The following is a 22,950-nucleotide window of genomic DNA, read 5'->3' as shown; positions in this document are numbered from 1 at the left end:
ACACTCCCATACACCATTGGGGAAGGTGGCAGGAGTGGAGAAAAGAGATAAAAGGCCATAAAACCGGAAAGAAGTCATGCAGAGCCCTAATGATAGTGTGCTATAGTGAGAAATGAGTAATTCCAAGTCTGCATCCAGGATTTTTAAAAATAAGAAGCTTTTCGAGTTGTTCAGGCAAGAGTGGAGGCACCTTGAACTAGGGTGGATGTGGTGGAGATGAAAAGTGGATTTACTATGTTATACCAATGAATACATGTAAAGCATTTCCACAGTGCCTGATACATAGTAAGTGCCCAACAAATGCGAACTGTTCTTATTCTTATATTGCAGACACTCAGTGATGGATTGAGTATGTAAGGAAAGGGAAAGGGTGGTGTCAAGGATAACTTCCAGGTGCTGGATCAGGCCATTGTTGCCAAGTGGGAGGTGAAATAATGAAGTGAGGACCCACAATTCTTTTTGAGGAATTTAGATGGGAAAGGGAAGACAGAGTTATCCCTTACATGTGGACAACACTCTAAGAAAAACAAAACACTTTTTAAAAATTAATCAAGCCTGGCCAGTAAGGCTCAGTGGTTGAGTGTTGACCCATGAACCAAGAGGCCCCCGGTTTGATTCCTGGTCAGGGCACATGCCTGGGTTTCAGGCTCAATCCCCAGTGTGGGGCATGTGGGAGGCAGCCAATCGATGTTTCTCTCTCATCGATGTTTCTATCTACCCCTCTCCCTGCCTCTATCTCTCTAAAATCAATTTTTTAATCATATTTTTATAAGTAAAATAAAAGACGTTACATATTTTTAAAAGTAATCAAGTAAAACAGGTTTGTTGTACAAACATCATAAGAAATAAATTAAAACAAATTATTGAGTCCCAAATATCTCCTGTGGAGGAACTAAGGTCTATATTTGAGGTGCAGGAGAAATGGCTCCTAAGATCTTTACAAATGCAAACTTTGTGAAATCCCTGCTAGCATAAATCTCTAAAATACAGGATATAGGGCTGAGAGTGGCTAAAAGGTCAAGTCATCCATTGAGATAGACACCATTGTAAAAAAAGAAAGCTTGGTGGGTGAAAATGATGCATGAAATTTTGGGCAGAAACAGTTTGTGTTGAATGAAATCTGGGATTCTTCTAATGAATACAAAAATATTGAGGGCTTATTATGCGCCAGACACTGTACTGGTTGCTGGGAATACATAGGTGAACAAAACAGGTGACCCTAACCTCACTGAGTTGGCCAGAGCACCAAATATTCAAAGATATATATATATATAAACTTTGGTAGGGGTTATGTAAGAAATTATAAACTACTAGCATGTAAACCATTATAGTTAAATGTTTGCTCACATCCTTAATATATTTCTGCGAAGCTTCCCTAAAAGCTCGATGTCTGTGTCTACAGACTTGCTTGTTTTCAAATTATTTTTTAAAACTTAGACTTTTTTGTTCTCCCCAAAATTGAGGCAGAAAACAGAGTTCTCATATACCCACTGCTCTCACTCAGCAATATTCTTTTTTCATGTTTTTTTTTTAATTTTTTAATTATTCTTTTACAGGGTCCTTGGAGAATAGGAAAGGATGCTGAAAACACACAAGGACCCCAGTTTGTTAAAACAAGGTTTAGAGGAAGAGTCGGGAAGTATGTAAATAAAAACTACATTTCCCAAGGGGCAGCGCGGCACGTCACATAAAATGGACGGCGCACGCGTAAAGGGGTCCTCCGCGTTGCGACTCGGCTCTTAAAAGGGTAAAAGCATGGTTCTCGAGGTGCCGCGAATCTTCGAACGCAAGCGAGTTATTATCTACAGACTTTGAAAAGCATTCGAGGGACGCGCCTACACCCGCCCTCGCAATTTCCATCGCGCCGTGCTTGTTCCGCCCGCGGATCGGTAGGTGGGGATGGGACCCGAGCTGAGACCCGGGGAGAGTGGCGGGAACGTAGGGCTGGGGTCCTCCCACTGCCTCCCCATTTCCCGGCCTCGCTGAGGCGGCTCCCGAGAGGCGGTGCGCACGCGCCTGGTCTCCCTGGGGAAGGCGGGGCCCGGGAGTGGGGGGGGCCGCGCGGGTTTGTGGGGTCTGCGCGTGCGCCCGCAGGTCCCGCGAAGATGGGCAGCCGCAGTGGGCGGAGTTTGGTGCGGAGGCCGGCCAAGGTGGGGTGCTCCGCCCGGGGGCGAGAAGACGAGGGCTGAGGATGGGCTCCGAACTCGGGCAGTTTTGTTACATTCTCAAGATGCGCCCCTCTTAACAAAACAGCCTCATTCGCCCCCAGCAGACCTCCAGTTGCCTTCTCTCAACTGCCTCCGTTTGCAGCCACAACTTCAGTCCTGACTAGCAGCGCCCCCGTCAGGCCGCACCACTCCACTGAACTAGCTCTTCCTCAAGGCCACCGGCGATCCATGGGTCCCCCAGTGCCTTGGTCTCAGCCCCAGCGCAGTATTTGATGCAGCTGATCACTGCCCCTTCGTGAATCACCTTCTGCATTTGGTGAGGGGAGCATTCTCGTCCTTGGCCTCAGCGCTCGGGCCTCTCCTCTGCTGGTGCTTGCCCCTCTTCCTCTAATGCTGGTCTACGGCCTCATCCTAATCTCTTCCCTGCTTTCACTTCCGAGGAGTTACCCGTTTTCAAGGCCTTAACTATAAATGCCACCTGTTATGACAGCTCTCAGGTGTCTTCAAACCCAGTGCTCCTCCCTGAACTCCAGCTTTCCATTCAGCTCTCACGGGGCATCTCTTAAATATCTGAAATTTTGAGTTTTGCCCTTCACCTTCCCCAGTCTTCCCTTTCTTCCAGTTCCCCATGCCAAACACCTTGAGTTATTCCTGGTGTCTTTTGCTTCTCCTCTCTCCTCCTCCATCAACCTGCTAGCACATATTTATCCTTGAGGCTTTGAAAGTTCACGGCTGGGTATTTGATTGTAGATATTCTCTTTGGCACTTGGTTGGTTCTTTCTGCCTGAAAATTTGTGTTTTCAGCTCTCTGAGATTCTCTGTCATTATTGAGATTTATCTACTTAACTGTACTCTGCTGTGGATGTCCCTTTTAGAACACTTATTTCACCTACAGGGAAGTATATGGAACTATTTGTTGAATGTCTGTTTGTCTCTCTCACTGTTACATAGCCCACATGCCTGGCACAGAGTAGGTGCTTGATAAATATTGTTAAATGAATGAATTTATAAAAGGGACGTACCTCTTCTCCATGGGTGGGAAGTAGACAATCCCTCTTAGAGTATGTTGGTAGCAGCTCCTTTTTTCTGCAGTCGGGAAGATCCTGAAGAGCCCAGCTTCAGAATTGCTGCTGTTTATAACTTGAAAGACCGTTTTAAGAGGTTGCCAGGATTCGGTTCAGCAATCTTTTTGAGGACTTAGTAGCTGCCAGCCCCTGTGTTTGTTGCTGGGAATAGAGAGTGAATAAAATTGCATCCCATTCTGCTGAGAGCTCATGGTTTGGCAGGAGAGACAAGTAAGTGGGACAGTTAGTCTTTCCGTGTATATGTGACAAGAGCAAGAATGAAAGTCGGCGTGTGGTGCGTGGACGTTTGATTGCGCTTGGTGTTGGGGCATATGAGAGGGCCTGGGGCAGCCAGATCCCCCTGCCAGTCATTTCTGGCTGGGAGCAGCTTTGTTCTTTACCCCAGTATGCCGTACAAATATTATCATGTTCTCCGTGCGCCGCGGTGTGGAGAAGGTTGGCCAGTACTGCTGTAAAAGTGTTAACGTTGCTGCCCTTTGATTTGGACTCTGGATGATGAGTAAATTTTCGAGATCCAGCGGAGAAGGAAGAATTAAAGGGCATTTCAGGAAAGCATAATGTCTGGGCAGGCATAACGGAAGTATGGAAGTCTGTGCTTGTTTGGGATGGGGGCGCTGGAATTGTTTGGTGTGGGTGTTGCAGGGTAGGGTCAATAGGACAGGTAGATCTGTTTGAGAAGTGCTGTCCAGGGTAAGAAGCATGGTCTTGAAAGTGTTTAATAGACCACAGTGTCCACTTTATAAATACCTGACCCAACCACAAGGCACCCTGTTCTCAGTGGGTGGGTCCAGCACAGTCCATAGTTTTTAGTGACCAACTTTCTGGAGCTAGAAGCAGAGACATAGTAAGTGACAAGCCTTTGTTTTCTTTTTCTTATTTCTAAATTTGTATACAAAGATTCTTACAAAGGTTTTAAACGTGCTTCTCATTTAGATTTTTGATGAATTGTCTGCAGGATTTGTGGTCACTATATCCCTGGAGTGGAAGGTGGTTTGGTGAACATGAACCACTGGGAGTTGGGTGTTGATGATAATAAGGGCTGTTTGAGGCCTTAAGGCTTAGGTTTAGAGTCAGACACATCTGGATTTAAATCCCACTTTTTATTTGCCTGACCTGGATAAAGTCACTTATTTCTCCACAGTACTAAATGAATAGTACTTTCTTTGCAGGATTGTTAGGAGGGTTAAATAGGACAATCTATATAAACATGCTTAGCACATGGTAGATACTCAATAAGGAATAACTCATTATTTTTCTACCTTTTTTTTTTCAGATGCCACAGTAAATCACCATCAGTATAATTATAATAACTAACCTAACAGATGATTGGCAGTTTACAGTGGCAGATGCTTCTATTTCCATGATCTCTTTTGCTATGGAATATGTGACGTTGTGACAAAACGGAATTGGAAGGAAGAGCATAGATTTTAGAGTTTTCAGTCTTGGAATCCCAGCTTAATTGCCAGTATTTCCTGACTGAGTTACCTAGTACAGTGGTCGGCAAACTCATTAGTCAACAGAGCCAAATATCAACAGTACAACGATTGAAATTTCTTTTGAGAGCCAAATTTTTTAAACGTAAACTATATAGGTAGGTACATTGTTTTTAACTTAATTGGGGTACTCCTAAAAACTCAAGGGGTCAAAGAGCCTCATGTGGCTCGCGAGCCGCAGTTTTCCGACCACTGACCTAGTATAACTTAACCTCTCTGGACTTCAGTTTCCCCAGATAGAAAGAGGCTGTGTGTATAGGATTGCCATAAGGTTAAAATGAGAATCACCTGTTTAAGCTCCATTACAGAAGGTCCTGCGGGGGGAGGTGGGGTGCAGGGAAAGGAGGGGGAATGTTATTTTCTCCTTAACTTAAAAAAAAAGCCAATTAATGAATGCACATTCTTATTGATGGTGGCTGGATTGAGGGTATGGGGTCTGAGTGTAGGGTTTTAGATACCTTTCTTCCCTTTGATTCAGAACAAAGCTTGTATTGTCTTAAGCCCTAAGGGATTAATTTTAGAGCGGTTTACGTAAAGGATGTTTGGATTTGTATGAGACCTTGGCTGCTAGCAGAGGGCCAGAGTGTTGTTTTAGGCTGGGCGTTTAGCAGTTAATAATATGCTTCCTTTCTGCAACCTTTGTACCTAAGTGTTAGCTCTTAGGTCCACTTAGTGTGGCCAGACTTCTCAGTTGCAGGTAAGAAAAGGCTAACCCAAACACCAGCCCAGGCGGAAAAGGGTACTTATTACTCTTAACTGAAGAGTCCTGGTGTACCAGCTTCAGGCACAGCTATATCCAGACAACTAAACTATGTCACCAGTATTTTCTGCCTCCGCTCTGCTTTCCTCCATGTTGGTTTCTCTCTCAGGCAGGCAAAAGCCTTATCAGTTCCAGGCGTCCATGCTACTCTCTTATCAACAACTGAAAGGTGGTATCTCTTTGCACATAGCTCCAGCAAAAGATCTGAAATTGATTTTTGTCCAGACTTGGCTCACAGATTTCTTCCTAACCAGTCATGGTGGTCAGGGAGAATGTAATATTTTCATTGGCCCAGGCAGGATACGCATCCTTGGAGCCAAGGTGAGAGACGGTTTCCCAAAAAGAAATTGTAGAAAAGGTCCCAGGCAAGACACTGTCATGGTATTAGGCCAGCTTTCCTGCAAATAATGAATTAAACTCTTCACAAGATATTGGAAAAAGAAAAAAAAAACCTATTTGAGGGTCCTGGGGAGTAACCAGAAGCAGGCAGTAACTGGATAGGAGTGGGTACCCAGAAGAAAGGAATGAGACTGGTGAGTTTCCTATTTATTTGTTGTATTTAATGCCTTGTGGGCATTATAACAAAAGTGCATCTTGGGAAGAAGATAGCCACAGAGAAGGAGTTCCAAATCCTACCTAATAAAAGAGTAATATGCAAATTGACCATACCTTCGCTACAGCCACCAGCCAATCAGAGCAATTATGCAAATAAACCCAACCAAGATGGCTACAGCCACAGCAGGAGGGAGGCTTGGGTTTCCCAGGCAACGGAGCAAGCCAAGCTTTCCGCCTGCCCTTGCTGGCCTAAGCCTCCACTCAAGGCTACAAAGTTTCAATTATAGAAGGTAAACAAATCCAAAGGCTGGAGAGAGCAGGCTAGGGTTGCCCCCGGCAACGTAGGAAGCCAAGCTTTCCACCTGCCCTGGCCGGCCTAGGCCTCCACTCCAGGCTACACAGTTTCAATTATAGAAGGTGAATTAACCCCAACAGAAATGGCTGCTGCCACAGAGCGAGCAGAAGGCTTGGCTCTGCTCCAGGCTACAAAGTTTCAATTGTAGAAGATAAATGTATCCCAGATACCAGGGCCTCCACTTGGGTCGGCCGGGGGGCATGGCTGGCCTGCAAACCACCACAGGCCCCTCGCTCAGGCCACCCCATGCCCCAAGGAAACCCCAACCTGATCCAGGACACCCTTCAGGGTAAACCAGCTGGCCCCCACCCATGCACCAGGCCTCTATCTTATCTAATAAAAGAGTAATATGCAGATTGACCATCACTCCAACACACAATATGGCTGCCCCCATGTGGTCAAAAATCCTGCCCCCATGTGGACACAAGATGGCCCCCATGTGGACACAAGATGACCTGCAGGGGAGGGCAGTTGGGAGGCACCAGACCTGCAAGGGAGGGCAGTTGAGAGGGACCAGGCCTGCAAGGGAGGGCAGTTGGAGGCGATCAACCCTGCAGGGGAGGGCAGTTAGGGGTGACCAGGCTGGCAGAGGAGGGAAGTTCGGGGCAAACAGGCTGGCAGGGGAGCAGTTAGGCATCAATCAGGCAGGCAGCAGAGTGGTTAGGGGGTGATCAGGCTGGCAGGCAGAAGCGGTTAGGGGCAATCAGGAAGGCAGGCAGGCGAGCATTTGGGAGCCAGCAGTCCTGGATTGTGAGAGGGATCGGGCCTAAACGGGCAGTCGGACATCCCTTGAGGGGTCCCAGATTGGAGAGGGTGCAGGCTGGGCTAAGGGACACCCCCCCTTCCTGCATGAATTTCATGCACCAGGCCTCTAGTCTTTATATAAAAAATCATTTTTGAGCCCTGGCTGGTATGGTTCACTTGGTTGCGCATCGTCCTGTGCACTGAAAGGTCACAAGTTCAATTCCTGGTCAGAGCACATGCCCAGATTGCAGGTTCAGTCCCCAGTTGGGGTGTGGTGTGTACAGGAAGCACTGGTCAATGTTTCTCTCACATCAATGTGTTGTTGTTTTTTCTCTCTCTCCCTCCCCCTCTCCCTCTTTCTGTAAAATCAATTTTAAAATATATCTTAAAAAGTAGTTTTTTGGGGTGGTAAACACACAATACAGTGAACAGATGAGGTGTTGTAGAATTGTGCACCTGAAACCTGTATAATCTGGTTGACCAGTGTCATCCCAGTAAACTCAGTAAAACGTAAAAACAAAACAACAACAAAAAGTAGTTTTACCCAAATGTCCATCAGCTAATGAATAGATGAACAAAATGAGGTCTATCCATACAGTGGAATATTATTCAGCCATAAAAGAAATGAAGTACTGATACATTCTACAACATGGATGAACCATGAAAACATTCTGCTAAGTGAAAGAAGCCAGTCATAAAAGGCTGCATAGTGTATGATTCTGTTATATGAACTGTCCAAAAATGGGAAAATCCATAAAGATAGAAATAGCATAATGGTTTCCAGTGACTGAGGGGAGGAGGGAATGGGGAGTGACTGCTGGTGGGTAAAAGTTTCTCATTGGGGAGATGAAAATATCCTAAGATAGTGGTAATGGTTACACAGTTTTGTGAATATACTAAAAAACACACAACAACACTGAATTAAACCCTTTAAAAGAGTGAATTATATCTAAATTAATCTGTTCTTTTTAAAAATCTGCCAGATTTCTGAACTAGGCAAGTGTGGGGCACACCCCGAGCAGCTCAGCTAACGCTGAAAGCGCTGTACAGATTTCAACTGATACCTACCTCAGGGAAGGCGTTGGAAGTTTGAGTTCAGTTATGTTTAAAAATACCAGAATAGTGGTTCCCTCTGTGGGTAGAACTGGATGGTGTGGCCTTCTAAGTCACTGGAAAGAAGAGAGAGTGCTAGGAGCCAAAAAGTTCAGAGCACTGACCTGCGTCTGTGATGCCTGAAACCTTGCAGGACTTGCCAGTCTCATGGTTCAAGAACAGGGATAAAATCACCTGGAACTCTGCACTCTGTTAGCAGGCAGCTGGGAGCTGGTGGCCTCAGTCAAGTGCGTGTAGGTCGCGTGTAGTTCCAGTCCCCGGTACCTCGTTCCTGTTTGCTTTGCACCAGTAGGCATGGCATTCTCATCGTAGTGAGCCTGAGAAACCTTTGCCTCTGCTTAGAGTGTGTTTTCTGAGAAGATTCAAGTTCATAACTGACCAGATCTGGAGGTAGCAGTAGTTTGTTGTGAAATCATAAGCGAGGTGGTTCTCCAAGGCAAGGCCCTTCCCAGCAGGCCCAGTGACCCTCCGGAATCCTGCCGCTCCTCTCGGCACTTCAAAATTCTTTCCTGTGGGTAGAAATGAGGTGACATGGAGCATTTTAAGTCACAAGTCACCATTTATATGTGTGTGGAGCCCGATAATTGGTGGAGGGACTGCGTCTTGGAGGGGCCTCCTTTCCCACTGCTGCCTGCTGGTTGTAGGGTTAGGCCCTGCCTGGGTCGGTATATGACCTGCTCCTTCCCCTCCAGGCCATGTGGTCAGCTTTTTCATTTTGGTTTGCTGAACATTTCAGCCTCATCTCGTGTGTCTGTCTGTCTCAGCAACCACCGTTTATAAAAGGTTTTAAGAAATACACACTTTTTACCGTGTGTGTGTGTGTGTGTGTGTGTGTGTGTGTGTACGCACACACACACATACATACTAGAGGCCCGGTGCACGAAATTCGTGCACGGGAGTGTGGGGGTGTACATCAGCCCAGCCTGCACCTTCTCCAAACTGGGACCCCTCAAGGGATGTCCGACTGCCTGTTTAGGCCCGATCCCACCTACCGAGATTGGGCCTTAATGGGCAGTTGGACATCCCTCTCACAATCCAGGACTGCTGGCTCCCAACTGCTCACCTGCCTGCCTTCCTGATTGCCCCTAACCGCTTCTGCCTGCTAGCCTGATCACCCCCTAACCACTCCCCTGACAGCCTGATTGATGCCTAACTGCTCCCCTGCCAGCCTGATTGCCCCTAACTACCCTCCCCTGAAGGCCTGGTCCCTCCCAACTGCTCTCCCCTGCAGGCCTGGGTCCCCCCCCAACTGCCCTTCCCTGCAGGCCCAGTCACCCTCAACTTCCCTCTGCTGCCAGCCTGATCACCCCTAACTGCCCTCCCCTGCAGGCTTGATCGCCCCCAACTGCCCTCCCTTGCAGGCCTGGTCCCTCCCAACTACCCTCTCCTGATGGCCATCTTGTGGCAGCCATCTTGTGTCCATATGGGGGCAGCCATCTTGTGTATTGGAGTGATGGTCAATTTGCATATTACTCTTATTAGATAGGATAGAGGCTTGGTGCACTGGTGGGGGCCGGCTGGTTTGCCCTGAAGGGTGTCCTGGGTCAGGGTGGGGGTTCCCTTAAGGCGTGGGGTGTCCTGGGCGAGGGGCCTGTGGTGGTTTGCAGGCTGGCCACGCCCCCCACCCCCCACCCCGGCGACCCAAGCGGAGGTCCTGGTATCTGGGATTTATTTATCTTCTATAATTGAAACTTTGTAGCCTTGAGCGGAGGCCAGGGCGGGCGGAAAGCTTGGCTTTCTCCATCGCCAGGGAAACCTAAGCCTCCTGCTCGCTCCATGGCTGCAGCCATCTTGGTTGGGTTGATTTGCATATTTGCTCCTGATTGGCTGGTGGGCGTTGCTTAGGGTGTAGCAGAGGTATGGTCAATTTGCATATTACTCTTTTATTAGATAGGATGTGGTATCACTGGAGAAGTAAATACCCAAAAAAACAATAGTGATTGCCTCTAGGGGTGGGAGGTATTGTACTTCTTGAGTTGTGTGAATATTTTTTACCATCTATATATGTTATCTACTCAAAGGGTTTTCCCCTTTGAACCAGGCTTTGTGTCCAGCCACCGTGAGACAGAGATGGGATGATATTGTGATGATATGATGAGAACCTAAGCTGAGACAGTGGCAGGTGTGGAAGAGAGGGGCTAGGTTTGAGATAAATTTCTGAGGCAAATAGTATTTGAATGGAGACTGATCACAGAGACCGGTGGCTGGAGATGAACAAGAAGGAGGAACCGTGACTCCAGGATTTCCAGAGTGGGAAGCTGGCTGGACAGGGATGGATGTCTTTAACCCGCATCTGGAAGGCAGAGCAGTGCCAGACAGGAAGAGCGGTGTCTGAGGGGGCCTCTTGGTAGAGCTATTCGGCTGGCAGCTGAGTTTTGCAGCCTGGAGAGAGGTCAGGGCTGTAGATATTGACTTGGAAGTTTCAGAACATGGGGGCTTAAAGCCAGTGAGCATGCTCGTGCTTGGAGAACGGAAGAGGATCCCAGGGTGAGCTTACACTGCGCCGGAGGAGGAGGGCAGCAGGAAGGCTATGAAGGTGGTTAGAGAAATAGGGGAGATTGGAGGCCTGGGAACCCAAAGAGCAGAGTTCTGGGAAGCAGTGTGGTCAGGGGCTCGGTGCGGTGGGAAGTTCCAGGCACTGGCAGGTCACTGAGGCCTGGGGGAGAGCCGGCTGTGATGGGGTGAGGATGAATGGGAGTAGAAGGAAGGATGATGGGTTCTGTGTGCCAGCTCTGTGCTAGGTACAGCACATAAAGTGACCCTTGTCCTCAGGAGATTGGACAGGCTAGGGGAGAAGGCAAATACAAAGAGAATTTTAATATGACTTGGTAGGCACAGTGGTGGAGAGAGGCTCAGGGTATTAAGGGAAAGCAGAGAAGGTAATTTAACCCAGACTCGGATTAGTGGAGCAGGTGACTTGGTAGTAAGCCAGGCCTTAGAGAATAAGTCATTAAATCAGAGGATTAGGGGTGGTCTGGTTGTGGGAAAGACATCCCAGATGGAGGGAACAGCATGGGCATAGCGCACGGAGGTAAGAAAGTACAGGCCTGTGGTCAAAAGCGGAACAGTTCAGTATTGCTGGGATGTAAAATGTGAGGCAGACAATGATGAGGTGACGGAGTTGGGCAGAGACGGATGGAAGCCTCTTCGTGGTCCTGCAGCCTCGCTATCTAACCTTGTTATTAGCTCTAACAGTTGTTTAGTGGGTGTAGTGGGATAGGATTTTCTATTACAAGGTCATGTCATCTGCAAATAGAGATAGTTCTACCTGTTCCCTTCCAATCTGGATTGTTTTATTTCATTTTACTGCCCATTTGCCCTAGCTAGAACCTGCTGAACAAGTTTGGCTTGTCCCTGATCTGGGGGAAGCGTTCAGTCTTTCACACGCAGTGTGATATTAGCTGTGGCTGTTCATACACGCCTCTACCAGGCTGGGGAGTCCCCTCTGTTCCTAGTGTGAATATTACTTTTTTAATAAACAGAAGCAGAGATTTTAAGAAGATGTGACTATTTAAGTACATGGAGTTTACAATTTATTACTCTACTCAGTGTGAATCTGATCTTTGTGGATATGATAACTTACTCTTTTTGTTACCTTTTATTGTCTTTTATTCTCTTTCTAATTACGTTTTAGTGCATTTTATTTTCATCAATACATTTGTCTTTCCTTAAGTCAGATGTTTTTAGTAATTTCTCTTCCCTCTATCATAAAAAAAAAAGTAGCAGTGCTTTATGACATGGAAATTGTCTTTATCTAAAATCTTATTTGAATCCCCGTTTTACAGAATTTTTTAAATGGAGACCAGAATACTGAAATCATTCGTCAGCAGAGCTGGGGCCTGGGCTGCTGCTTTGGGAAGTGACTCAATAAGTACTCCTTATAACTCGGCTCAACATATGGAATGCAAACATCACTGGCTTAGGGTAGAATTTCAGGGCTACTTGCCACTGCATTCGTTTCCTAGGGCTGCCGTAACATATTATCACAGGCTGGGCTGGCTTAACACAGCAGCATGTATTCTCTCACAGTTCTAGAATTCCAAAATCCAGGGGCTGGCTTGGTTCCAAAATCAAGGGTGGGTTTCTTCATGGGTGCTCAGAAGGACAGTCTGTTCCTTGCCTCTCTCCCAGCATCCAGTGGTGGCCAACAGTCTTTGGCAATAATCCTTGGTTTGCAGCTGCCTAAATCTAGTCTCTGCCTCTGTCACATGGCCGCCTTCTCTGTGTGCGTCTCTCCCCCGGGCTGTGTGTGTGTGTGTATAAGGACACCAGTCATGTTGGATTAAGGGCCCACCTCTACTCTAGTATGACTTGATCTTAACGTACATCTTAATTACACCTACAAAGACCCTGTTGCTAAGTAAGGTCACATTCACAGGGGTCAGGGGTTAGGACTTCAACATATCTTTTATATATATTTTTTTTTTAATTGACTTGAGAGAGGAAGGGAGAGGGAGAGATAGAAACATCAACGATGAGGGAGAAAGAGAGAGAGACAGAGACAGAAACATCAACAATGAGGGAGAGAGAATCATTGATTGGCTGCCTCCTGCACGACCCACACTGGGGATCGAGCCTGCAACTCAGGCATGTGTCCTTGCCGGGAATTGAACTGTGGTCTCCTGTTCATAGGTCACGCTCAACCACTGAGCCACGCCAGCCCGGCAACTATCCTTTCTGAGGGAGCAGTAGTTTAACCCATAATAACACTAACAAGGTTCTCTTCTGTTTCCCCTCCACCCCAGGCGCCATATGTACCATGGCCCTCGTGTCGGCTGATTCCCGCATCGCAGAACTTCTCACCGAGCTCCATCAGCTGATCAAACAAACGCAGGTAAAAGGCCACAGCCCTCCATTCCTGCAGGGGAACGTGGGCTGTGCTGCTGAGCTGTGGAGCAGGCGGTGGGGGTTGTGTTCAGAGAGATTGGACGGGCAGGACCCAAGGTGATGTCATGAAGGTGAGAGGAGGGCAGGACTACCATTCCTGTTGGATTATCCATCGTGTGAGATATTAATTCACATGCCTTACAATTCACCCATTTAAAGTCTATGATTCATTTGTTTTTAGTATATTCAAAGAGCTGTGCAAACCATCACCATGACAACTTCAGAACATTTCACTGCTTGACAAAGTGCCCCATATCCAATAGCAGTTACTCCTTTCTCCTTCCCCCCTGACCCAGGTAAATAAAGATACTCTTTTGAGGCAAGAATGTCCAAGGGTTTAGAGATTCTCTCTCAGAAGTTGGTCACAGGCCAAACCTTTTTTGGAATGTGCGGCGTTTGAAAACCCAGGCTCGCTGAGTTAATCATTTACTGCGTACACCACCCCCTGGCCCTTGGCCTAGGCTCTCCTACAGCAAAACGATCAAGTTTGAGCATCTGTTTTTAGTATAGCATTTATATCAGAGATACAGCAATAATAGCGGCATGGAGGAGCCTGCGGGGTAGAGATAAACTTAGAGAAATAACTAATCTGTACTTAGAGCCACTGCATCCATTTTCTTTTTTCATATATATAAATATATTTTTATTGACTTCAGAGAGGAAGGGAGAGAGAGAGAGAAACATCAATGATGAGAGAGAATGTTAATTGGCTGTCTCCTGCATGCCTCCTACTGGGGATCGAACCTGGACACGTGCCCTTGACCGGAATTGAACCCAGAACCCTCCAGTCCACGGGCCGATGCTCTATCCACTGAGCCAAACCGGCTAGGATGCATCTATTTTCTTATTGTTGAACTAATTTGATTACTCATTTTCCCCTTCACCTACCACTACTTGTATATTATGATAAATTCGTGTAGAAATATTTAGCACAGAAATGAGCTGATGGTTAGCAAAATTTAGTTCTTCCTCAGGCCCCTCATTTTCTGTGAGTAAAACACTGAGGCTTTGGCTCAGTCTCCCAATTCAGTTGGTCATCAATATCAGTGTTACCATAACACTTACTTACATAAGTAGTTGATCCTTACCAGCAGTGCCCTGTGTTACACCACAGTGAAGTAAGGTCACGGTAAAACTCATTATGGAACGAGTCAGTAAATCAAAGGCTCTTCATTATGTCTTCCCAACAGAATTGGCCCTGCCCGTTTACCAGATATTGCTATGGGCAGGCTTTATTACAGTGGCCCTGATTCCGTTATTTTTGGGGTCTAAGTCAGCTGGGGATAAGGCCAGTCACCCGTCTCAGCTCGGAGGCTTGTACTGAGCCTGGTTCCCTATGTGGCTCTCGTACCCCAGGGCCCACCTCCCTCCTAAGGGGAGGACAGGTGGTTTTCAGAGTACAAGTCTCAGCTCTGCTAGCTGTTCTTTAGCATATGCCTTATTTTGATCAACTCTTGGGTCGGGATAGTCATGGTGCATCGTTAAAACTTACAGGTGCCCCCAGAGGGCTTCCGTAGGTGTGGAGGTCAGAGCATCCCATAGTGGTGCCCCTTGGGGCTCAGCAGACAGCATGGAGAGCCTGTGCCCGTGACTACGGTAGCCTCCATCTGGATTAAAATAGTCAGGAGGCCTGTCGGGTCAGGGTGCGAGCCCTTTCCCAGCAACAGATGGGTCCTGGAATCATCAGCATCGTGTGTGGAGTTGGCCGAAACCATTCACTGAAGCTTTGTCATCTTTCCAGGCTGACTCTCGTCCCTCCCTTCCTCTGGAAAGAGAACTCACTTGTATCTCATACAGCCTTTCAGAAGCTTCCTGGCTCGGGGTGGGCTGTTCCCCAGGGGACTTTGGATCCTGCATGTGGTGCCTAGTGCTTTAATCCTATCGAAACCCATTCCCCCTACTCTTTTTCATAGCTTTTCATTCACAAAACGAGGGCGATGTGTGTCTGTGCCCAGCATGCCGCGGCCTGGCCGTTGTCCGTTGTCCCGTTGGGTCCGTTATCCCGTTGTCGGCATTCCATGAGGATGGAGCAGTTCCTAGAAATCCCTTCCCAAACGGTGTCCTCTGTAGTGGCTGTGACCTGAAAACTAAGTCAGAAGATCCTGGCACACACGGTCCTCAGTGAAAGGTCACAGGCTGTGTGATACCCCCCCCGCCCCCAGCTGACGTTCCGGAAGAGCCAAAATGAGAGAGTAAAACGATACGGGGCTCGGAGGAGGGAGGCATGAGTAGGGGAGCAGGGGATTTTTAGGGAGTCGAAGCTATTCTTTATGATACCTTGATGGTGGGTTCCTGACCTGTGCGTTTGTCAAAACCCATGGAATGCACAACACAGAAAGTGAATCTTAATGTAATCTATGGGCTTTAGTTAATAATTATCGGTTTGGTTCATTAACTGTAACAAGTGTACCCCACTAATGCAAGAGGTTCATTAGGGAAACTGCAGGGGAAAGCAAGTATCTGGGAACTCTTTACTACCGGCTCAGCTTTCCTGTAACCCTAAAACTGCTCTAAAAGTAGTTCGTTAATAAAATGTTAAAAGCTAAAGCAAAGTAGAATTGCTGGAATTTCATTCGGGCTTCAGCAATTAGTCCAGTTTATCATCAGGTCATCGGACCAGAATGCCTCTCAGAGGGCTGCGCTCAGGAGCGAAGGCTCCCATTTGACTTCCTCTGGTTCTAAAAGCAGGGGTGCTCTTGGCACATAGATGGCTTCACCCTTTTGGCATCGGGCGTAACTGAGCCAATAGTATCCTCTCCCTCTGAGTCTGTCTTTAGGCGTTAATATAATACTGAATTTACAACATTGCGTAACCCACTCTTATCCTCAGCTACTATTTCTCCTCCTCTCCATGTGTCATTGATTTTTACCCAGACTTTTCCGCCCTTGGAAGGATGTTAGGTTCAGCCGCTGCGCCGGTCCAGATTGCAGGCAGCAGTGCCAGTCGAGCAGGTGTCATGTCCTGTCTCCTCCCCAACCCTCCTTGGTCATGCCCATTTGGTAGGGTGTGGTTATATAGCACAGAACTAGCGGGCTGTTTACACCACTGGGCAGTATAGCCGCATTCACCACTAACTCCATGTTGCCGAGTATTTGGGAATTCTGACTAAGAATCATCTATGCATCTGGCACCCTCAGTTGCAGCTGTGATCGCAGGCCCACTGATGTGGGGAAGACTTGTACCAACATCCTTCCCCATCCCCTCTTCCCAGGTGAACTGATCATAGATGTATGTGTTAATTTCTGGACTCTCAGTTCTGGTCCATTGTTCTGTATGCCAGCATCACAGCATTTGACGGCTGTAGCTTTGCCATAAAATTGGAAATCAGGAAATGTGAGTCCTCCAATGTTTTTGTTTTCCTCTTTCAAGATTGTATTGGCTATTCTGAGCTACTTGAATTTCCATACGAATTTTAGAATAAGCTTGTCAATCTCTACAAAGAAGTCAGCTGGAATTTTGTTGGGGATTGTATTGAATCTGTAGGTCAGTTTGTCTTTTCTGATGAAGGAGAGCCATAAATCTAGTTTGTGATTTCACTTTAATGCCTTTTGTAATGCTTTTGCAGTAGTGGGGGAGGGGGGTCCTTTTAAACTGGTCCTGAATTCAGATCTAGTAAATGAGGGCCATATGGATGGGCCTGTGGCCTGGGTGCAGGGTGCCCCAGCGGGATGGGGGGCCTCGCTCCTGTCCTGCTGACCTCCTCCTTGCAGGAAGAGCGTTCGCGGAGTGAGCACAACTTAGTGAACATCCAGAAGACCCACGAGCGGATGCAGACCGAGAACAAGAGTGAGTAGCTGGGCTCTGGAGAGAAAGGGGATGAGAAGCGGATATGGCCAAAATTGCCGTCGTTTCAAAAGGGGCTTTTGCGTGTATCTGCCATCATCCAAGATGAGCTGCTCCTTAGGCCAGAGGGACAGTTTTCCCTTAGGCTGGGTGGCCCAAGGTGACCTAGGAGACAGATACCAGACTGCCTAGCCCTAAGGAACCTTAAAATCCCCCAACTCTAGGGACTAGAAAGTCAGTGAAATGAGGCTGCATCTAGGGAAACACCTTAGAGGGCACAGGCACCCCGGTTAGCTGGTGTTTTCTAGGGAGCTTCCCTCCCGGGGTGCACCAAGGGCCCCCGCTGGCCAGGCTCCTGGCCTTGGCTCTCCGGCTCTGAGCAGCTTGAGGTCGCTTTGTTTTCCCATGTGCTGAGAAGTACCTCCTGTGTGTAGCATGCTGTGGCAAAGGTAAGAAAGTCCTCCCTTGGATGCAGTGACGGCATTTGTACCAAATGAAAATGTGAGCGCGCTGTACATGCGGTTCAGGTCCTCGGGGAGCACTCTGAGCCAGGAGAGCTCATGCCTCGGTCCGTGGCTTCTCTGCCTCCCAAGACCTGATTCCGATATACGGGAAGCGGTGCCGCAGGACTGCCAGCTGCGCTCGCCCACGCCCGTCCCCTGTGCTTCCTCTGCAGTCTCTCCCTATTACCGGACAAAGCTGCGCGGCCTCTATACAACCGCCAAAGCCGACGCAGAGGCCGAGTGCAAGTGAGTACCAGCCCGCTGCCTGCATCGCCGCCCTGCCGCGCCCAGGTGCCGGGCTGCAGGGACCTGTGGACCACGGCCCCAGGCTGCCTTCCTGGCACGGATGAGCCCCTCCCTTAGGGCCGCCTTCCCTAGAACCCACTTCTAAACTGCTCCCCGCTCCCTAGCAGCAGGGCAGGGGTCAGGTCCCAGCACTGCCATTTACCTGTCACGTGACCTTGGGCAGTCGCTTCAGCTGAGACTCAGTTGCTCCATCATTAAAATAGGAATAATAACTACCTATAGAATTGTCAACACAAATGAGATAACGCATATAAAGTGCCTAAGACTAGTGTTTTACAAACTCGTGACCATTACTCACATTAGGAAGTGCATTTTCTATTGTGGTGGCAATAACAGTAACAGTAACAGCTCTTTGTGGCCTTACTCTGTGCCAGGTGCTGGTACAGTGGTTTCTATAATTACCTCATTTAACCCTCAGAGCAACTCGATAAGATGGGATTACCGCCATTTAACAGATGAGGAAACTGAAATACCAGAGGGTTGTGTAATCTGCCAAAAGACACAACTAGTAAGTGGGGGAGCCCAAATTGAAATCCAAAGCCCCTATTCTTTAATGTTTTCTTAATGATTTTTAGAGAGAGGAAGGGAGAGGGAGAGATAGAAACATGATGAGAGAGAATCATTGATTGGCTGCCTCCTGCACAACCCACACTGGGGATCAAGCCTGCAACCCGGGCATGTGCCCTGACTGGGAATCGAGCCATGACTCCTGGTTCATAGGTCAATGCTCAGCCACTGAGCCATGCCGCCCAGGCTCACGTCTCTTTTTTAAAAGGCCTTGAGGTCTCCCACCTGCAGCAGGAGCACAGGGCAGCAAGCTCAAAGACCTCCCTTTCCATATTCCAGGGGAGGACAGGTGGCGTTCCCAGGTGGGACCAAGGTACTGACTAACCTCAGTGCAAAGGGCATTTCTCCAGGTGCAGCTCGGTAAGGGCGCAGTGAACAGCATGGGGTGGTGGGTAACCCTTTGACTGGAGATAGTGGGTAACTCAGCCCCAGACACTCAGAGTGCCAGCGAGGAGTGGGTAAGCCAGTGCACGTGGAGGTCGGTTAGCTCTCCAAGGGCCGGAGGACTCAGCCTAAATGTCACGTCCCTGGAGGAGAGAACGGATGCCTGGGGCCTGGGCAGCAGAACACTTGCTGGTGGGCACCTGCGACATGGCTGTTGGTCCATATTGCTGACCAGAGGGGTGCTCTGGTCTTGACACATCTCAGGAGCGTCCGCTCTCCCTGCTCACCCCTGACACGACACCTAGCGATGGCACAGAAGCCACGTGCCTGAGGAGCTAACGTTTAGGACCTCGGTCCTCCCACTGCAGCACCCCCCATGCAGCTCCGCTGGGCGGCCGGCGAGCACCTGGGCTGCCGCACGTTCCTCCTGCCGTAGGTGGGCAGAGGCGAGGGGCGTGGGGAGGCGTCTGGTTTCACCGGGATAGTGCCCTGGCTTAGCTGCTTTGTGTCTAGCTTTGCGAGCACAACTCCCAGAGAAGAAGACCCAAAAGGAATTAATTTTCCCTTTTGCCTTTTTAAAATGTCACCCCGATCAAATAATTACACTGAATCTGTATGCAGCAGTATTAGAGGATTTTAAAGGGCCCAACCTCCTGTGCTGAGGTTGACGGGAGGACGGTTAGGGCTCAGGGCTCTTGGCTGAATTCCAGCAGAATGTCAGCCAGAAGGAATCCCTCCGCCGCTGGCGCAGGTGAAGCGGCCTCTTGGGGTGGCCTCCCTGCGCGTCGCTGCCAGGCTGGCTGGCTGCCTGTCGGAGTAGGACCATGCTTTACCTGGCAGGTGACGTGAAGCTTTTATGGTTCTGAGATGGAGAAGTTTCAGTTCCAGAAAACTACTTTTTAAATAGTAACCGATCTTAAAAAGTTGTTACCTCAAATCTCTGCAGTGGATCTGCAATAACTGTAGAACAGCAGTCGCCAGCTGGTGGTCCGTGAGGTCTGAAAGGTTGGCGACCGCTGGTTTAAGGAAACCTTTGGAGCAGCGGTCACCACCCAGTAGTCCGCGGACCATTGGGGGTCCGTGAGGTCCAAAAGGCCGGCGATCCCTGCTTTAGGACACGGAATTACATTCCTCTCCTAGAGATTCATAATACACATTATCAAAGGCTCTGCTAAGTTCTGCAAAGAAGTTTTTGAAATATGTTTTTATTGATGTCAGAAGGGAGAGGGAGAGATAGAAACATCAATTATGAGAGAGAATTATTGATCGACTGCCTCCTGCATGCCCCTTACCAGGGATCGAGCCTGCAACCCAGGCATGTGTCCTGACCGGGAATCAAACCATGATCTCCTGGTTCATAGGTTGGTGCTCAACCACGGAGCCACACTGGTCGGGCTATCTTACCAGCTTTTGTATGCTTTTAAGGCTAAAGCCACCTATGTAGGGTTCATAGTTTTCACAAGGTTTGTCTGCGTTCTTGACCAGAAGAGGAAGTCCATGCTTTGTGCCTCATCCAGACCTCTTCTTTCCTCCTCCCACCCTCAGCATCCTCCGGAAAGCCCTGGATAAGATTGCAGAAATCAAGTCTCTGTTGGAAGAGAGGCGGATTGGTGAGTTAGAGACGACAAGTTAGTTCGGTGTTCCTTGACCAGGTAGAGTGAGGGTTCCTGAGAGCAGCAGTCATGTCTTCCTGCGGGGGAGCCTGTAACCTCAGCCTGGTGTGGTCGACTGGGCCATGGCTGTGACAGGGAGGGGCACCAGGGCAGCCTGGGACTGGGAAGGGGATGGAGGTCAGTCCCAGGGTCAGAGACAAGGCCTCCCCGTTCTCCCTCTGCAAACCACGCTGATTGGCCCCAATCCCTCAGGTTTCTCTCCGTCCTCTCCTGCCTGGGGCGGTCATCTGCTACCCCCAGGCCCATTTCTTGCTGAGGTGAGAGCCTGGCTGTTAGAGAGCCACAGCGGGATGTCTTGAAGCCACCCTTTCAGATGGGGCTTACACAGGGTGCTGGCTTCCATATCGCTTCAGACTGCTGCCCCACCTCTCCTCACCCTTCCAATGAGCCCAGGGGGCAGACTCCTCGCCCATGAAATTGTCACACTGCCAGTTGGGTTGAAGTTGACTGGGTGTATTGAGCCATGCCCGAGGAGGTAAGGGCTCTGTCCACATTTGATAGTTCTTTTAACTTCATGCTTAATTATTTAATAGAAAATACATGTAAGTATACACACAGCTCAGTAAAATTTTCACTAACTTAACAAGTGGATGTAACCAGCACCCAGATAAGAGACAAGACCAGCGCCTCAGAATCCCCCTTTTGCCCGCTTTGGTTCTTTCCCAAAAGGTACCCACTACCCGTCTTGCCAGGTCAGTGTGGCCTGGCGGCCTCTCTCAGGCCAGGGAGCACACCTGGACCCTTGGTGCTAACTCTATAAGAGGGGGCGGCGGGGGGCAGGCACCCCATCCCTGGTGCCTCAGGGCTCACTTCCTTCCCGCAGCGGCCAAGATCGCGGGGCTGTACAATGACTCGGAGCCCCCGCGGAAGACCATGCGCAGGGGCGTGCTGATGACCCTGCTGCAGCAGTCGGCCATGACCCTGCCGCTGTGGATCGGGAAGCCTGGTGACAAGTGAGGGCAGGCCCGGGGAGGGGGAGGGGGCAGGGGAGGGGCTGGGACTGACGTCATCCCCCCTCAGGCCGCCCCCACTCTGCGGGGCCATTCCGGCCTCTGGGGACTACGTGGCCAAACCTGGAGACAAGGTGGCTGCCCGGGTCAAGGCCGTGGACGGGGATGAGCAGTGGATCCTGGCCGAGGTGGTCAGTTACAGCCATGCCACCAACAAGTGAGTGCACGCCCAGCCCTGTGGGAACTGGGACGCATGTGAAGAGCCGGCTCCTTGGGCGACTTCCCTCCTCACCCTCCTCGTCAGCCCCGACCGGGTGTGCACCGCCCTGCATCCACTGCTCTCTCGTTCGCCCGCAGGTACGAGGTCGATGACATTGATGAAGAAGGCAAAGAGTGAGTGTGCTGGCCAGGGCGGGGCGAGGGAAGCCTGGGGACAGCCTTGCTGCTGGGAAGGAGCCCCCCACCGGCCATGGGCTTGACCTAAGCGCCCCTCCAGGAGACACACCCTGAGCCGGCGGCGCATCATCCCACTGCCCCAGTGGAAGGCCAACCCTGAGACGGACCCCGAAGCCTTATTCCAGAAGGAGCAGCTCGTGCTGGCCCTGTATCCCCAGACCACCTGCTTCTACCGGGCCCTGATCCACACCCCCCCTCAACGGGTAAGGCGGCCCCGGGGGAGAGAGCGGCCAGGACACCAGGACCACCCGGCTGGCCAGACGGGTCATGGGGTCGGTCACCTTCCCTTTCCTTCCTCTTGTCCTGTGGCCTCTTTGAGCTGGGAGGGTCCTGAGCTGTAACCCTCCAGCCTGTCCTCCAGGCAGTGCCAGCCGCCCTGCAGAGCCTTAGCCCCGGTGTGTCCTCTAGTCTAGTTTGCTTTCGCATTGAGGTGGGGAGCCTGAGCCCCGAGATGGAAGCGCCTTGCTCAGGGCCAGTCTTCACCCCCGACCCCTGCACTCTAATCACCCGTCACTGATGGCAGTTTAAAGGCTAGTCTCCCTCTTCCCCCAGGACCCCTGCCTGCTGCCCTCTGGTTGTCCTAGCTCCCCTTAACAGAGGGTCCCCTTCCGTTGTGGCCGCCCGTGTAGCTAGCGAGTCCTTTTCCTTGCTATCCATCCCCGTCCTTGGCCCTGGGTTGCTGAGGGGCTCCGTGGCAGGGAGTAGGTTCAGACATCTAGACTCTTGAGTGAAGGTGAGACGGGAAAGGCCAGGAGCCCACACACCAGAGGTTCCTTATGGGTCTAGGCTTGGGGGGAAGGGGGACGCCGGCCTGGGGCTTTCTGACCAGCCCCTCCTGTCTGCCTCCTGCCGCAGCCCCAGGATGACTACTCGGTCCTGTTTGAAGATACTTCCTATGCGGATGGTTACTCCCCTCCCCTCAATGTGGCCCAGAGGTACGTGGTGGCTTGTAAGGAGCCCAAGAAAAAGTGATGCAGGCTGGCAGTCTCCTGCCACCTCGAGGGGGCATGCCACAAGACACTATGTGATGAAATAAATGTTCTTCCCCTTTGCCACGTCTCCTGGGTTCTTACCTTCCCCGCGTAGGGCAAGCTGGGGAACTGGGGCCTCATTTGATCCCAGTGGCATTTACTCTTTCTTTTTTTTCTTTTTCTTTTTTTTAAAATA

At 49.7% G+C, this 22,950-nt stretch overlaps 1 protein-coding gene across 4 annotated transcripts; it reads left to right on the top strand.

Moving 5' to 3' along the window:
* Positions 1–1,706: 1,706 nt before the first annotated feature.
* Positions 1,707–22,834, top strand: SGF29 (SAGA complex associated factor 29). 4 transcript variants are annotated; one of them, XM_079781214.1, is made up of 11 exons: positions 1,707–1,889; positions 2,311–2,484; positions 13,019–13,107; positions 16,872–16,947; positions 17,621–17,693; positions 20,250–20,314; positions 21,201–21,330; positions 21,398–21,544; positions 21,685–21,720; positions 21,824–21,986; positions 22,639–22,834. In XM_079781214.1, exons 3-11 carry the CDS (start codon positions 13,033–13,035, stop codon positions 22,753–22,755), a joined length of 882 nt encoding a protein of 293 aa, XP_079637340.1. In that variant the 5' UTR covers positions 1,707–1,889; positions 2,311–2,484; positions 13,019–13,032; the 3' UTR covers positions 22,756–22,834. The 4 variants fall into 4 exon arrangements, with proteins under 4 accessions (XP_079637340.1, XP_079637341.1, XP_079637342.1 ...); XM_079781215.1 differs by lacking the exon at positions 2,311–2,484; XM_079781216.1 differs by lacking the exons at positions 1,707–1,889; positions 2,311–2,484; positions 13,019–13,107 and adding an exon at positions 13,169–16,494.
* Positions 22,835–22,950: the final 116 nt, after the last annotated feature.

Source organism: Cnephaeus nilssonii (assembly GCF_951640355.1).
Source record: "Cnephaeus nilssonii genome assembly, chromosome: 2".
NCBI lineage: Eukaryota > Metazoa > Chordata > Mammalia > Chiroptera > Vespertilionidae > Cnephaeus > Cnephaeus nilssonii.
Note: the sequence above shows the minus strand (reverse complement) of the source record. Positions and strands in the feature narration are given on the sequence as shown.

Bases quoted from the DNA above. Each gene is read 5' to 3' on its own strand.
- SGF29 (XM_079781213.1), top strand. From the start codon at position 17,461: ATGCGGTTCAGGTCCTCGGGGAGCACTCTGAGCCAGGAGAGCTCATGC. The intron at 17,694-20,249 runs GTGAGTACCAGC...TCCCACCCTCAG, and splicing joins GACGCAGAGGCCGAGTGCAA to CATCCTCCGGAAAGCCCTGG. The intron at 21,721-21,823 runs GTGAGTGTGCTG...GCGCCCCTCCAG, and splicing joins ATTGATGAAGAAGGCAAAGA to GAGACACACCCTGAGCCGGC.